Source organism: Bison bison, unplaced genomic scaffold (assembly GCF_000754665.1).
Source record: "Bison bison bison isolate TAMUID 2011002044 unplaced genomic scaffold, Bison_UMD1.0 scf7180017864243, whole genome shotgun sequence".
Taxonomy (NCBI): Eukaryota; Metazoa; Chordata; class Mammalia; order Artiodactyla; family Bovidae; genus Bison; species Bison bison.
The window spans coordinates 545,806-563,698 of NW_011494815.1; the positions used below are offsets into that span (position 1 = coordinate 545,806).

At 37.1% G+C, this 17,893-nt stretch overlaps 1 protein-coding gene across 1 annotated transcript in view; it reads left to right on the plus strand.

Annotated features, from left to right (window-relative positions):
- Window positions 1-14,576, plus strand: part of ERP44 (endoplasmic reticulum protein 44) — a 99,357-nt gene extending 84,781 nt beyond the window's left edge. The window contains exons 10-12 of the mRNA XM_010847032.1: window positions 661-802; window positions 11,080-11,182; window positions 13,180-14,576. Coding sequence (XP_010845334.1) covers window positions 661-802; window positions 11,080-11,182; window positions 13,180-13,281 — 347 coding nt within the window. The 3' untranslated portion in view covers window positions 13,282-14,576. The remainder of the gene's footprint in view (window positions 1-660; window positions 803-11,079; window positions 11,183-13,179) is intronic.
- The last annotated feature ends 3,317 nt before the right edge of the window (window positions 14,577-17,893 follow it).

Sequence of the window (17,893 nt, forward strand, 5' to 3'; positions counted from 1 at the left end):
TAAAATCAGGTAGCATGAAAAGTGGGGTCATGGGTGGACAGTGTGTTTTAGGCACTTTCTTCCAGCACCTTGATGCTTGTCTAGTCCTCTTCTAATAGTTCCAGAGATATTGCTGAGAGGATTTACACAGCCTGATTAACATTTACTGTATTTCTAAATGAAAGTAAGTTGAGTAGTTCTCTGCAGACTTCTCCAAAGCATCAAAAGGGAATTTGCGTTATCACCAGCTTTCCCGCTATAATTGGAGAAGTCAAACAAAATAGACTGAAGGTTTTGTATAGAGCCATGCCCATATCAGTCTCTGTAAATATTTTGGGAGTTGCATTAGATTAAAAATCAACCAGTAGGGACTGGAAGGGCATCATTGATGAAATGATGTTCCCATTGGAACAGACCAGGATAATCTGCAGGGCAAATGACTGCCCAGAAAAATTTTAAATTCGCTATTGCATTTCTAAAGAAATTTTACTCTCTGCCTTAAAAATTAAAATCCTACCTCTTTAAAGTGTTGTAATATTTAGGTTTTAGTCTTTGTGGTCTATATTACTCTAAAGCATGTTGGGGAGTTTTTGGTATATCACTTTTTATAAACTTGCAAACTTATGAAAATATAATAAAGAATATTCTAATCTACCTCTCCAAATTCTATTTCTTTTTAAGGTACAATAAACTTTTTACATGCTGACTGTGACAAATTTAGACATCCTCTTCTGCACATACAGAAAACTCCAGCAGATTGCCCTGTAATAGCTATCGACAGCTTTAGGCACATGTATGTGTTTGGAGACTTCAGGGATGTATTGTAAGTATTCATTTTGGTTTTTTAAAATTACTGATATGTGTCTCAAAAATGAACTTAAAATGATTGTTTGGATATTTTAAATAATCCTGTGTTGAAACAGTAATGCTTTGTTATTTGGAAGGAAGAGTTATATATATATATTTTTTTTAACTCCAGAGTGTAGTATGAATGACTATGGGGAATTTCCCTGGTGGTTCCATGGTTAGGACTTGGTGCTTTCACTGCTGTGGCCCTGGGTTCAATTCCTGGTCAGGGAACTAAGGTCCCACGAGCTGAGCAGCATAACCAAGGAATAAAAAGAAAATGTTAAATGATGATGAGAATTATGATATATCCCTATAGAAATGCCAGCATTAGATGATCTTAAATGCTTGGGAATTAATTTTTGAAAGAAAATGTTTGACCTATGAGAAATTTGTTTTGAATTGAATTTAGTCTTTGTCAGCACATCAAGGGAGTAAGTAAAGAAAATGAATATTGGTGCTCATTTGTGACTGTGTATCAGAATGTTAGTGGTATTTAAGACCAGAAGATGGCTATGACAAGGCATTTATAAAGGCATACAGCTAAGAACCTTTCCAAGAACAGATATGCTTTCTGACTCTGTTCTCACAGTGTTAATAAACATAAACCTAGTAACTACCACAGATACTACTATTTATATCAGCTTTCTGAGATGTTAGATACAACAGTTAAAGTGGAAATGTTTCTTCGTATATGAAAAATTTAAGCAATACAGGTATTCAAAATAGACCTTTTCTTTTCAAAATTAATTTAAATATCACCCATTTTAATGTTTAAAGATTAAATTTCATAGTTTGAGGGTGATTTGAAGTCCTATTGCAGAATGGATTACCTCACTCACTTCTAAATATTTTAATAGAGATATGGTTGTTTGCTAGAAGAAGATTCTCAGTCCTCACATAGAGGAGGTCTCCATTTGGGGTCCTCCCTCAGGCAAGTCATGGGGTCGCAGAGTCGGACACGACCAAGCGACTTTCACTTTCACTTTCAGGCAAGTCACTTCTCTTTACTTGTTCCTTTTACACTTAACATGTGGTTGGTGGTACAACCTCCCTAATGAGATTGTTATAAAAATGAGTGAGAGATGATGATTGTGTTATGAACCATTAAGTACTTAAAAATATTAGTTGTTTTTATTTTACCCCAGCAATCCCCGTCCTGTCCACTCATATTCAGCCCACAGTGTCTGTACTTGTTCCTCTCAGCATCGCCTTTCTCCAAGCCCCATCTCCTCTCGTCCATGAAAAACTTCTCCAGAACATTAGGTCCTTCCTTAGACATTAACATCTCCAGAAATCTTGAATCAGTGCCCCTCTGCTGAATCCTGTCAGAGCACCTACCACATTATAAAACCCAATTGCCTATTCCCAGCTTATCTCCTTTTTCTACCTGGTTGTGAGTTCTTGGACTAAACTGGGGATTCAGTCGTAGTAAACTTTTTTATATTATATATAAACCATTGGTTTTATTTTATGTATAAACCATTGGTTTATATTATACAACTGTCATATAGAAGACCCAGATAAATATTCAGTGAGTTAATATGCTAAGTGGTATTTGTCCGAGTGTAGGTAAAGTGAAAACATCTAAATTGCTGAGCATTATGTGAGCATTGACTGTTGTGCTAGACATAAATGTCTTAGCTGGTTGTGTGTCCTTTTCCTCTTACTTCATTGGCTTGCCTCCAGAGGCTGTAAACTCTAAAAGAACAGACCTTTTAGGAGAGGGGACAGCTGTCATAGTGGTTGAGTTCACTTCAAGAGCTTCCAGGCAGTGACAATGTTTGGTATTAAAATGCTGCCCTCTTCATGGGTTATTTGCATGAAGTTTTATATTTTCCTACCTCTGGTGGTGGGCAAATCTTGGGTTGATGATTTACTTCTTCCTTTCACTGTAAATTTCCAGCCCTAATTATGAAGTCTTTTAGCCGAAGTCAAGAGGACGCTGACTCAGGTTAGGTTTACTAGTCAGAAACCAAACTAGGCCCAACTTTGGTTTTATTCCCAGAAACATTGTTACATATGAAGGAAAACCTGTGACAAATTTCACCATGGCTATCTTTTAAGTTTTCTCCTCCAGTTCTGAAGTCAGATTTAAAACACTCTAGCCTTTCTAATCCCATCTTGGTGTCTGTTAGAGTACCCAAGCTTAAGATCAGTGGTCATATTATTTATCACATGACCCAATCCCCCTATCCTCCAGCCACAGTTCACTGGACCAAGAGATGGGCATGTTACCAAGAAAAGCTAATTTATCACCTGGCAGCACTCTCTCCTTGTGCCCTGGTGCAAAAAGACACTGAGTCAGTAAAATTCCCCAAAGAAACATGGAAATGGGAAATGATCCTTTCCCATCCTGCAAGTGTTGAGTCCTGTGAGCAGGGAGGGAGATAAGAGAAGTGATTATATTTGAAGCTCTGAAACAAATTACTTTTAATTTCTCCCTTAGGTGCCTGATTTCCCCTCCTAGGCACTGTTTCCTCTAATATTTTTTTAATTATAAGGAGGCACATGCTGTGTGAGCTACAGACTGAGCCTATGTGAATAGATGTTAGTGTTAAAAAATAAAAGACATGCAGCAAAGTGCATCTGACACATTTAATGGCTTGTGTAATTGTTATTGTGCTGCATGGTAATTAAGGCTTAAATGATAAGCCGTTTCCATAAATTACTGTAATTACTATTACTTTTACTTAGTAACTCAGCAGTTCTGGAGTCAAATGGTAGAAGTATGTGGTGGTAAGGAGAGAGAAAGCAGATTTATGATGCACAGTTTCCTCTTATGCTAAAGGCAGGCATTGCAGCCTGGTGCGGGGAGCTGCTAACCAGTGTTCTGTTCATCTCTTATCTCAGAGAACCTGAGGTTTAGGGATGTAACATAACCATCAGGGCCACACCACTTATCACTGGCAGGGCTATAAGTCATGTCAGAGTATACTGAACCCCCAAACCTCAACTCCTAACACTTGATACCAAAACAGTTACATTTTCAGTACATAAAAAAGCAGTGTAAGTGTGAATGTGAAAGATGTCTGAAGAGGCACTGTTTGTTAATACCTGAAACTGAATCACACATCTCTGAATCCTTAGTTGTTTTATATCTATTTATCTATCTGTATCTATATCTATATATGTAGTTTGACCAGATTGATTTCTTGCCAAATGTAAAGGAAAAGATTTTATATGGAGGTGGAATTGGGGGAAGTTTTGAAGCCTAAGCACATAGGGGTAGGCCTAGGAAATGTTCGCCAGCCCTGAAAGAAGAGAATAAATGATGGGGTCTAGTGTAAAGACTGTTGAAGGGCTTTCTGCAGAAACTTACCTTCCAAAAATTGTGGCCTGCAAATCCCCACCATCTGTTCATTTGCTCAGGGGTTCTTACGTAAGCTCCCACCAGAGCCCCAGTAACAGGGGATGTCAGATCACTGCTAGGGAAATGAACAAGTTACTCTAAGGCTAAGGAGTTCCCCAATTCTGGGATCTAGGTCATTTATTTCAAATCACTGCATCACTGAAAATTATGATAATTCCTTAAACTACTCAGGGGGCATGGTTGTGGTGAGGAGATGAGAGACACAACGTGAAACTGAAACTACAGGGGTGGGTATCTCCCTAATTTAGCAGTTTGGTTGCTGCTGTGATGAACTAGCCTGTCTCCTTCAACTTAGAGGGAACAAACCAGGAATTGAATGAGATGATAAAGAACTTGGAGGGATAGGTAAAAGAAATGTTTACCCTTGTAACCCTGACAACCTGGTTTCGTTCTTCATTATCCAGGGGTTTTTTTTTTAAACCCAAGTCAGGCTTTTGATTGAAAAAAAAAAAAAGTGCTGCAAAATCTTTTATGTGTGTGTATAGTTTTATTTATGGCTGTGCTGGGTCTTCATTGCTGTGCCAGCTTTTGTCCAGCTATGGTGAGTGGGGGCTACTCTTCATTGCAGTGCACAGGCTTCCCATTGCAACGGCTTCTCTCGTTGCCAAGCACGGACTTGAGGGTGTAAGGGCTTCAGTAGTTGCAGCACACAGGCTCGACACTTGTGGCTCATAGACTCTAGAGCACAGGCTCAGTTATTGTCACATACAGGCTTAGTTGCTTCGAGGAATGCGGGATCTTGGACCAGGGATAGAACCCATGTCTCCTGCGCTGGCAGGCAGATTCTTTACCCTGAGAATCTTTTTAAAAGGCAAATATTTAGTTTTCATCATCTCTTGCTATACTAAGTGCTTTGTGGTGGCATTAGTAGATGTTCATTAAATGCTTTTAATTTGCTTTTAGTTTCATCACTTGTTATAAGATTAAGAGTTTGACTGTTCTGAATGTATATATCTGGAATATATCCTAATATTTATCAGTTACTCATCTGCCCTATTCTCTACCTCTCCTATTCATCTCTGTAGTTTTAATTCTCTGAGTGTGTCTATCAGCCGCTGGGCTGATACATATACAGTGGTCCAGGTCCCTAAATACCATTTTTATATTCCTATAACATACTTTTTGTACACCTGATCTTGCTATGTAGTATTTATAAGTACTTTTACTTTTCAGATCATTCCAATATATTTTTACCTTATTTGGTTTTGCCAGCAAAACAGACATCAAGCACTGACAGAGCCAGGCACTGTACCAGCCCTACTTTATACTTTTATATGTGTTTTCAGTTAATCTATAACAAGCTTAGAAGGTAGATATTATTTCTACTTTACAATCAATAAGTTAAGCTCTGCAAGATTTAGAAACTTCACTACAGTGGAGTCACTAAAGAGGCAATGGAGTACAGTGGTTACGTGCACAGACTTTGGACCCAGTCTGCTATCTATTAGTTATATCACCCTGGGCAGTTTGCTAAGACCTTTATGCCTCTGTTTCCTCATCCTGAAACAGGAATAATAATTTTACCTAGTTAACAGAGTTGTTGTGAGTATTAAATGAATGTGTATAACTCTTAGAACAGTGCCTGATACATGGCTAGTGTTTAGAAGGGTAGCTATGATTATTCAGTTCAGTCGCTCAGTCGTGTGATTATTATAGGCACTAATATATTTGGATTTAAATCCAAGTCTGTGACATAAAAACAATACAGTTAGATAAATAAAGCAGTTGTTCTCACTTCACATATCAGAAAGCTGAAGCCCAAAGAAGTAACTTAAATGACAAGATACATTGAATGAGTTCAAACTATTGTATAAGTTGAGTTAAAAAGTAGTAAACAATACTAGGAAATTGAATCCAGCAATTAGTGAAAAAAGAATAATATAGCAACAACCAAGTGGGCTTTATCCCAAGCAGGCAAGGCTGGTACATTTAGTCATTAGTGAAGTTGCTAAGTCGTGTCCGACTCTTTGTGACCCCATGAACTGTAGCCTACCAGGCTCCTCCATCCATGGGCTTTTCCAAGCAAGAATACTGGAGTGGGTTGCCATTTCCTTCCAGCTTTCAAAAATCAATGAGTAATTAGGCATATACTGATTACATCAACATACACAAGAAGCATTTGACAAAATTCAATATCCATCATGACAAAAATGCTTAAGAAACTGGGAATATATGGAAACTTCCTCAATCTTGTAAATGTAAATCTCTGTAAATGTAAAGGACATTTACAGAGAACCCACAGCTAATATCATATTTAATGGTAAAAGACTGAATGCTTTCCTCTTAACGTCAAGAACCAGGCAAAGATGTCTGCGCTCTATGTATCTGTTAAGCATATAATTTGTCCCTTATTTCTGATTATAAAAGTATTTTCTTTGTGGATAATTCTTAAAGTTGATAAAATGCCAAAGAATAAAAATCACCTATAAATCCACAAAAGAGATCTAGATATATGTATGTGTTATAAAATTGGAACCATGCTATTTTATAAATTTTCTTTTTAACTTATCCACACATTACAAACATCTTCCCATTCATCAGTATTTTTCCATTATTTCTAGTGGCCAGATAGCTTGCCTTTGAATGGATTGTTTCATGATTTGTCTGTTAACCTCTGTTGTTTGAAATCCAGGTTTTTCCCATGAAAAAATAACACTGCTACTAATGGGACTTTACTTGATTCATTCTCAGTAACATCCTTGTAGTTCGGTGCTATGGGACACTTTCCCCATCGTGATTTTCCCTTTGTTGGTAGGGGGGAAACGGCTCTTTGTCTTTTACTGACTGTGCTTCTTGTTTTTGACCCTTTCCCTTTGTCAAAAGTCATAGTGCTTTGCTATCCAATATGATAGTTAATAGCCCTATATGGATACTTAAGTTTACATTAAATTAATTTAAATGATATAAATTAAAAATTTAGTTTCTCACTTACTCTAAACCCATTTCAAGTGCTCAGTTGCCACATGCAGGTAATGGTTCCTGTATTTAACAGCATAGATATACAGTATTTTTCGATCGTCACACAAGTTGTGTTGGATAGTTCTGCTGTTAAGTATTTGTAGTTTCAAGGAACAAAATAACTCACCCGGTGAAGCTCAAAACCAAGGGGTTTATGCTGAAAAACTATTAAGAAAACGACAAGGAATGGAACTGCTTGAGGGGAGCTAGGTTGACCCACTGCAAGTGCTGGGCAGCTGCTCTCTTCTTCCCTTCCTCTGGGGCCCAGGAGCTCTTCTCTGGGCTCTGACTTCACATCTGCCCCATCCTCCTGTCTGTAGAGCAGCTTTTCCTCTGCCCTGCTATAACTTCTGCCTGGACGCTGTTCTGATTTACCATGATGGGACTTAGCCTGAACTCTCTATGACTTTTTAACTCTCATCAAATCATCTGATTGCATTCCTTAAACCCCTTGGCCTACATTCTGTAGACATCTGATTGGCTCAACCCATATAGATTGATTCCCTCTCCACTCCAAATTATATGTCCCCCATTTTTTTTCCAGCTTAACAGAGGTATAATTGACATATGGAGCAAAAGGAACTCTCATACATTACTAGTGGGACTGCCAAAATGATACAGCCACTCTGGAAGACAAGTTGGCAGTTTCTTAAAAAGTCAAACATACACCATGCATATAACCTAGTATTTTACCTAGAGAAACTTATGTTCACACAAAAATCTATGCCCAGACATTTGTGGTAGCATTGTTTACAATCACCAAAGTCTTGAAAGAACCAGTGTCTTTCATTGGGTGAATGGATAAACCAGTTGTGGTATAGCCACTCAATGGAATGCTATTCAGTGAATAAAAGAACATGCATTTTTATGCACGCAACAAAGGGGATGGATAAAAGAAGCCAGTCTCACAATTTCATATCCATGACATTCTGGAAAAGACAAATTATGGGAATAGATCAGATCAGCAAGAGTTAAAGGGAAAAGGAAGATAGGAGTGAGTGTTGGAATTGTTCTATTTCCTGTTTGTGTAGGTGGTAACAAGATGCTACATGCTTATGTTAAAACTCATATAACTTAAGCCTAAAAAATGAATTCTATTGTATGTACATTTTTAATAAAAATACTTCTCACCTCATATGCATTTGTCAAAGCTCGTTTAAATGATACACTTATGTTTTGTGTATTTCACCATGTCTAAATTTTGCATCACCTAAAAATAAATACTGTAAGCAAACAAAAGAGCAGAGGATGAGAGAGAAACACTTCTGGGTTCTAATTAGAAAAAGTATACCCTAAGTATGGAAATTTAATTGAATTTATTACAGTAAGGGTCTATTTATCTTCCTTTTTAGCAGGTAACTGTGTTGTCTGTTTTCTTGACTATGTATTGTTGATTCACTGATTGTTACCTAATAACTGGATAATTTCTAGCCACAAGCTAGGTAAGAGCTCTTTGTCATCTGTTTTTCTACCACATCAATTCAGATTCATCCTCTCTCTTGTCTTTGCTTTTACTCCCAGTTCTCCCACATGTTGACAAAGGGGAAAAAATCAAGTAGGGGAAAAATCTGTTTTGAGTGTACTGTATGAAATCTGTTACACTCAAGATTTAATTGTAAATTATTTCTTGACTAGCAGAAGCAATTCACATTGTATTGGTGTGACCGTCTTTGAGCATTTTTAAATAACAAACTAGCAAGGGCTTTATCTTAAACATTATAGATTTGCAATTCTTTGAATATATTTGAGCACTTTGCTGTGGGTGACAATAGATGATGTCAGATTAAATTGATATCCTCTCAGTGTTTGTCTGGTACATGTGCAATTTCTTCTGTACCAGAGACCCTTTCAGAGGCATTCTGTCAATACAGCTACCTGACAGCCATTTGTATTTGTAAACTGTGCATTTGGCACCTGCTGGCCTCTGTTGCATTGGAGCTAGTGGGGAGCCAAAATGGGTGTACAATGAAGTTATTGGCTGTTAATCTCAGTGGGAGTTATTGAAGAGAAGAAACAGCACTTGCAGGACCTCAGGAGAGGATAAAAAGAAAAACTGGTAATATTAACACAAGCCAGGTATGCTACCAAAACAGTCATTTAAAAAATCAGTTCTACTGACAGAAATAAAATGTTTGTAGACCTGCATTTTAATTCATGCAATGGATTGGGGGGAGGGGGAGAAACAGGTTTCTATTTTAAAATATAATAAATTTCAATTGATCTCAGTAGAGGCCAGATCTCTACCAGGATCTCAGCAGAGGACAAACAACTCATATGAGTAGAAAAAGAAATTAAAACAATGAGAAAATGCTTAATTTCTGAAGAGATGGGAATCAAAATGCTGGTGTCTTTTACTTATCAAATTACCAAACAGATTTTAGTATTAAAGACAAAAGTGCTGGCAAGACCTCAGAGAACAAACAGGTAGACAAGCAGTAGTCAATATTGATGTTCTGTAACCATAATTTGCCCACTTTAAGTTCTTACACATTAACTCATCACTCCTCCTTTATCAGATACAACTCAGGGAAACAATTGTGAAGGAAAAGGCTGGTACTATGTAAATCTGCTTAGCTTTATACTGGTCTATTTTGCTGCAGTGCATGTTTCTGTCCTGCAGATGTGCTCGTACCATAATTGGTAATTACAGGAATGATGTCAAATATACTGTGAGTTATATGGTTGGAGGGCATCACCAACTCAATGGACATGAGTTTGAGCAAACTCCGGGAGCTGGTGATGGACAGGGAAGCCTGGCGTGTGCTGCTGTCCATGGGGTCACAAAGAGTTGGACACGACTGAGCGACTGAACTGAACTGATGTTGGTTCATGTTATTTTCCTCAGAATAGTTTGAAGCCACTAAGGAAAGCTTTTTCACCATAAAACACAATGCCTTTGTCTTTGTGATGTATGAAGACATTTTTTTTAAAAAGGCCACTTTGATGGCCTTGAGAAGTGCTTTGCTTTTCACAATGTTAAGGTAGCCGATGAAACTGCCTGTGTGGTTTAAGTTGTGAAGAAAGTTCTCCCTCTAAGAAAAAACATGAAAGAGCTACACCCTGGTTTAGATTATTTTGATAAAATTTGTTATGCTGGCAGTGAATGCCCTGCATCTCACAAAAGACTGCTAAGCTCCAGGTTAAGGTGTCATCTGGCTGACACACAGATCAAATGCTGGAGGAGCTGAAGGGTACTAGTATTTTTTAGGCTCTTAGTAGTAATCTGGTTACAAACCTATGTAACAAGCTATGACTTGTAACTAGTTTTTTTTTTCTATTTCATAGTCTTTGTCTAATTTCCTTTGTCATGAACATGTAAAATGGTGGAGAAGCCTTACATATTTGGAAGCACCATGTCATTCTGAAGTGCTCACATCGGTCTCTGTATTCTGTGTGATTCTCTTTATTTCCCATGTCTTAAAATTCTGCCTTCCAAACACTTTGTCAGATGGATGTGGAGCTTTGTAATATAGTCTTCCTTCAATTAATTCAGGACAGACCTACATAGTTTTAAGTGATTAGTCCCTACATTATTTTTCCCTTGAGCTCCTATTATTTTTAGTGTAATTTTGCAGAACATAAGATTTTGCAGTTTTATATATTAAGGAAAATTTATAAATGCCCAACATAAGGGAATAAGTCTTAGGACACCATCTTGATTCTGAAGGATTTGTTCCAGTAAGCGTAGAAAATTTTCTGTAAAACAAGTGCAAGCATTGGAACACACAATTGACTAGACATCATGATTTACAACTGTGTGAAAATGTTTTGAGATGTACCTGGCCTATTTGTTACTAGTTATGGTGGGTTGGCGGGATTGTAGCTAAGTTTTTTAAAAAATTGTTTTTAATGTGAAGTTGGTAAAATAGAAATAAGTCCATCTAAATAGTTTAAGCTAAATTTTTGTTTTACTTTGGTTTTAGAATTCCTGGAAAACTCAAGCAGTTTGTATTTGACTTACATTCTGGAAAACTACACAGAGAATTCCATCATGGTCCTGACCCAACTGATACAGCCCCAGGAGAGGTAGGACTCTTGTTTGTTTCTCAGTGGGAACTCTTTTTTTTTTCTTTTTCAATTAGTCTTGAAAAGACTATGAAGCTCTTGCATAAGCTTGAGTTTCCAGTCTTGAATATTTCTGTAAAAAAATTCTGAACAAACTAGATAATATACAAATTACGTTCATTTAAAAATTTTAAACCTTCAGAAAAGTTGTAAGAATATTACAATATAGTTCCTTGATCATATAAACAAAGGTTGTCTGGTAAGTCCTTGGTGGAAAATGGCCATAAAAGGGTTAAATACAGTTAGCTTCATATAGAAGTAGGAGGTAGGAATTAGAAGCAGGTAGACTAGCAAAGAAATCAGTGGATTGCATTAATTGCTTAAGCCTTCCACTGTGGCTGAGAGTGACCACCACACTATAAAGAAAATAATGATTTGATATCTTAAGAGCCTTCATCACCACAGTATTCATAATGCTCAAAACTTACAGTTTAATGCAGCTTTTCCGTTTGAGATGTAGAATGCTTGACAACTGTTTACCAATACAATTTTACATTTGCTTGACATACAGATACATATTTTTAACCTGAGAATTTTCTTCTGTTCCAAGTTACCTTGTAAATTCTGTATAAGTACCTGCTTTGTTAAACACCCCTAAATTTGCATTTTGATGCATTACTGATTTATATCATGCCTGTTACCATTATACTGAGAGGGAATGATATATACAAGAGATGATATATATACCAAAACACTTACTGCATATGCCCAGAACGTCAATACACTGTTTTTGCCAAAAGAACCACCAAGTATTAAAGAAAAATAAAAACTAAGTGAATTTTTAAGAGTCAAATTAAGTTCAGAGTTACCAGTTACTTTTGGGAATCTGACAACATGCTTTTTTCCTTGCAATCTGAGATCAGATTTTCTTTGATAATTAAGCAACTATAGATGTAAGAAAACTTTGTTGGCAGTAACCCAAAGTAGGCCTGCATAGTATTCTATCAGATTAAGAAAAGATGTGGCTTGCCATTATTGTATTATCCTGATTTGTTTCAATTTCTATATTACATACTCAGCTTCTTCTATTTATCTCTGCATACTAATACATAGTAGGCACCAAATACATGTTCATTTCATAGTAATATAGCTTCAGATTAATTAAACCAAACATATCTCAGCAAAACATAATAAATGTATTGGGGAAGGGGAATGTAACTAAGTATAAGAAGTAAAGTCTGTGAAGACACTGCTTCCCGTGTGCCATTATATATTTATATGTATATATATCGTGTACCACATGCACCATGTGCCTGTGTGAACTACAGGGAGTATTAAAACAATGATAACCACGTTTACTCTTGAGCTCACAATGTAAAGGATAGACTCCACGGTCCTTTTGAAATTCTTCTACGTCACCGTCACTCTTCTATTTCCACTGGATATTTTTACGTACTGTTGGTATACAAGTAAAATACTACAGAAGTTTCTTAACAGTATTGAAGTGTTTTTCTTCTTTACGTCAACTAGGTTTTTGTAACTGCTGACGTCCAGATCTCTATCTCCAGAATTGTTGTTGTTTAGTTGCTAAGTTGTGTCCAACTCTTTTGCAATGCCATGGACTGTTGCCTGCCAGGCTACAGGTGCCTTTAATAATCTTAGCAGTCATTTGTAAAATGGAAGGGTTTTGGCAGCTTAGGATTTTACTGCCTTCTACAGAATATTCTAGGAAAGCACCCAGGTGTCAGATGTTTTGTTTCTCCACCACACCTCAGTAACTGTCATCAGATCAACGGTTAATGGCTCTGTGGTAGCCCTGCCTTGGAGAATCTGAGTAAGGGCATTTGAAACAGGGAAAGCAAGATTTCAAACTCAACTCTTGTCTTTGGCATATAGTAGCTATAGTTTATTGATTATTAATAAATAATTATAGGGCAATTACCATGCATCTAATACTCCTATTAAAATATAACTATAAAATATATTGATATAAAAATGTTTTATTCTTTCCCATGTAGGAAGTCCAGGATGTCGCAAGCAGTCCACCTGAGAGCTCCTTCCAGAAACTAGCACCCAGTGAATATAGGTATACTCTATTGAGGGATCGAGATGAGCTTTAAAAACTTGGAAAAACAATTTGCAAGCCTTTCAAACAGCAGCATCAACTTACATGGTGGAAATAGTAAACCTATATTTTCATAATTCTATGTGTATTTTTATTTTGAATAAACTGAAAGAAGTTTTGGGTTTTTTAATTTTTTCTCTCCCCGACTCAAAATGTATTGTCATTTAATATAGCCTCTTTTAAAAAAATCTGCTAGGTTTAAAAATAAATAAATAAAAATCAGAGGCCTATCTTTACTTTAAATCTGTCCTGTAAAATCTTTATACATCAAGTGAAAGGTGAGACTGCCAGATATATACCATTAACTTGCACTACTAGGCTAGGGAGGACTTAGGGGATGTTTCCTGTGTAGTATGTGTTTTTCATTCTTTTCTCTATATAGATCAACTCTGTTGGTATTTTTAGTTCTCACATTTCTCAAAGGGGTATATATTCTGGATGGCTGGGGGGAGGGGGAATAAATTAAAATTTTCACACTGTGTACTGTGTTTTACTGATTAGTTGGATATTGCTTATGAAAATTCCATAGTGGTATTTTTTGGATTCTTAATGTGCAACTTAAACATACTATGAAGAGGAGGAGAGCCATAAGCCAGAACATTTGGCAGGAATTGTCCTTATAAATTAAGAAAAAAAATGAAAAGTGTTATTAAATTTCTATGTGTTTGTCTAACAAAGTGGCATATGGATGGCATTTAAAACTTTGAATTATACCTAAATCTGAGGAAAAGGAGATACTAGTGGAACAGATTACCAGTATTGAACTAGATGACTTTTAAGGCTCCTCCTATCATGACACTTTTAAATTTCCAAAGAGAAAAACCAGCGGAGAAAATGTATTTCAATAATTCTAATCTTCTTCCATCATGTAGTCTTGTTCTAGTTGTATAGATCAAAAGCAAAGACAATAAGGCACATTTTTTTTTTTCATTGTAAAACTGTTAAGGAGGACCCTGCGTCCTCTAGATTCCCTGATTTCCTAGGCCTGCAGCGTTCAGTCAAATGGGTCCCTGTGCCAGGCCTCAGTACTGCCGGGGAGCAAAACCAGAGGGAGAAGACCCTCGGTGTCATATCAGGAAGCCCAATGCCAGAGGACAGGTTCAAAATTGGCTTTCCTCTGGGCCTGGGTTGGTGCTATAGGCCAAGAGTCATTTTATACTTGGAGTCTAAGTCAATCCCAGTTTGGGGAAAGATTATTTTTAAGCTTAAAAGGCTGACATGTGCCATTATATGTAGTATGTAATATATGTAACATGTTTCAATTCTTTTAAAATAAATATTTATAATAGATATTTAATGATTGTTATTTTTAAAAATCAGTCTAAAATTCTTTGTTATGCATGACTTACCCATCATTTCATTTAGACTAATAAATGTTAATAAGGTAGTATGGGGCATGTTTAATAGAAAATGCTAGAAAAGCAGGACAGAGCTTCCTAAAGTTTGGGCCTTAGTTCTGTTCTCTCCATTGCTTTTAATCAGTAACTTTGAAATCAGAGCTACAGTCTTCAAGTCAGAAGATGGACCAAATTTGAGGTGGTCAGAATGAAAACCTAGAAATATTAAACAAGCAAGCATACAAAACCAAAAGCAGCATCTGCAATTGACTGGAATAAATTTGTAATCCTTTAATTGACTTTAAAAAAATAGTAAACAGAAGATAATGCTTAAGAATTGGGTTGCAAAGAATTGGTTTGAGAGTAGTCATGATAAAGGCCCTGAAGAACACATGTTCAGTGTGATCCAAGATAACACAGTGTGATCTAAGTGGCTTGTTAAAGTAAGTGGATTTGAGGCTTTATTTAGCATTTATGCATATGGGGGCTTATTCGACTGTAGCCCTGCCTTCTCCAGAGTGTGAAGCCACGGAGGGCATGCAAGGATACTAAATTTTATGCCTGTATCGGGACAATAAACATCAATAAATGTTTACTGAATGAATGAGGTATGCAGTGACGTTGGGTAATTTTTATACCTGTAATGCTCAGCACTCATCAGGATTTGGTGCCCAGTTTTGTAAAGTCACTAACAAGCTCAAGTGCAAAATAGTAGAAATGCATTAGAGAAAGTAAGTTCTTGCCACAGGGCTAGTGCAGGGTTGGGGCGAGGAGGAGGCCTGTGGCTAGGACAATGGGAAAGCAAGTTGGAGCTGATTGTGTAGGGCCTTGTATGCCAAGCTAAGGAAGAGGTTTTTACTCTGTCTTATAGCCAGTAGAGATCCATCAACAAATTTAAGCAAGTCAGTATGTTCATAACACTGTAGCAGAGGTCTCAAGATAATTAAATGAGTTCAGTGGAGGAGAAAGAAAGGCAGAGCTAAGACAGGGACAGCAGAGATGGAGAGAAACAAATACAAGAGGTCCCACAGGCATTTGTCACCAGCTGGATGTAGAAAGAGAACTTCAGGAATCTAAGAACTTAAAATTTAGACTTCTCCTCTGAATCTCAGCGTATCAGAGGATATCCAATCTACTCCAGGCCTCAGGCTCCTCAGCTGTGAAAGAAAGGATGCTAGACTAGACTGAAGAACACAGTCAAGTTGCAAAACCAAAATTAAAAGCAGGCCCTACTGCTTGTCAGCCCACTACCTTTTCCAGTTGTTTGTTTTTTTTAAATAGTTACAGTAGTGAGGGGGACCATAAAAGGGTGAACTTATTTTAGATGAAATTCTGAACATTTGTTAAAAGTTAAACGAACCTAGAGAAGAAGGCAGAGAATGGGCAACTAAAGCATCTCATGGAGAGCTCTCTGATGAAGTCAATTTGTCAAAGGTTACATATAAAAGAAGGAAAAACTGGCATGATAAGGCCCGAAAAGAGCAAAGTGAAATATAAAACAGTGTTAGATATGTTAAAGCTCAGAATGAGTTTAAATGTGCAGAAAACACTAACACTGCCAAAAAATATTTTAAAACCTGAATCACAGCAAAAAGAAAAAGAGATAAAGGAGTATACTGGATCTACAATCAGGAAAAACAGTAACTCACTTTTTATTTTTTTCTCTGACAAAGAGACCTAGTCTGCTTGGACAAAAAAATGACATAAGCAAAACTGAAAAAATAGGAAGTAAAAATTTTGCCACCTTGAATAGTTTTAGGGCTCTTAGGCCCAAACTCCAGTATCACAGTCAGCTGCTGGATGTTGCAAATGCTTTCTGTCAGCAACTGCTGGGAATTTTTAAGACACCATGGAGATCATAAGGTAATAGAAGACTAGAAATGGACAAGTATTTTTCCAGTTTTCAAAACCATTACAGTTAGTAGTTTATAGTTGGGGGGATGATTAAACAGCTGTAAAGAATAATCAGTTTTAAGCTCAATATTTAAAGACCCTGAAGACAGTAAGTTGTTTTAGAACTTAAATTGTCTTATGCTGATTATAACTTTTATGTGTTCATTAAAACAGGTTGGATAGGACTGCTGCTTGGCAACTGTTTTTTAGCTGTGTTTGAATTTTTGTATGTATTTCCGAGTAATAAAACTATATTTCTAAAATATTCCACATTTGAGACTTTTTATTTGTCATGAATATTTGACTCAAAATTCAGATGACCAGAGTCACAAGATGTTCCAGTTTTACAGTTATTTTTTAGATTATTTAACTGTACCTGACTCAGCATGGGACGCTGTATGAATCCATGTGCTGGTAACAGACCCAGCATTTAGCTAAAGCATCAAAGCTCTCTCTTGCAGAGCACACTGGGGAAGGGCCAGCCTGCCTTCAGAGAACAGGTTTTGGAGACACTGGAAGAGGAAGAGTGCTGCTTGCAAGTTGTGCCCCGAAAGTGCTCCCTTTACTCCCCCCTCTCCCCACCTCGCCTCATAAATCCTTCTATCCATCCTTCAATGCCCAGGACCGTTACCACCTCTCGTGGTCCCACAGCCCTTTATTTAAGTGTTTTAGAACACCTAGTCTAAAAGAAGTTGGAAGTAATGTATCCCTTTTCCTGATCACCATGTGAAGGCTGGCTCTGGAAGCACAAACTGCTCCATCTTTGATTCCCAGCACCTTAGAGCACTGTTAAATGATTAATTACTATGTGATGGGAAAAAAAAGGTCAAATTACATAATAAATGAATGAATAAGGGACAACAAAGCATCCCCATAACTGCAATGGACTTGGTTATATCATCTATGAATCCCAATTATCTGACAGCTAGTCACATTTCATCCTATATCCTGTATTGATTATGGAGTCTTAAGAGTTTTATCCTAGAAGAGATTAAAATCTTACACCAACCAACAGATACATAACTTTCAGAATGACACTGGAGTGCCCGTTTGGGCAGTGCAGAGTCCTGCAGAAGTGCTGGAAACTTTCCCATGAACATGACACATTTTCTGTGAGGTGGATTTGACCCCTAGCTCAGTCACTCAGCCTTGTGTAAGGACAGACTAGAGTGAATTGACAAAATACCACATGTGGTTTACAAAACATACACTTAACCATTTGGCAAGAATTAATCTACTGTTCTCTATTTGCATTGATCGCTGAGGAAGGCTTTCTTATCTCTTCTTGCTATTCTTTGGAAGTCTGCATTCAGATGCTTATATCTTTCCTTATCTCCTTTGCTTTTCACTTCTCTTCTTTTCACAGCTATTTGTAAG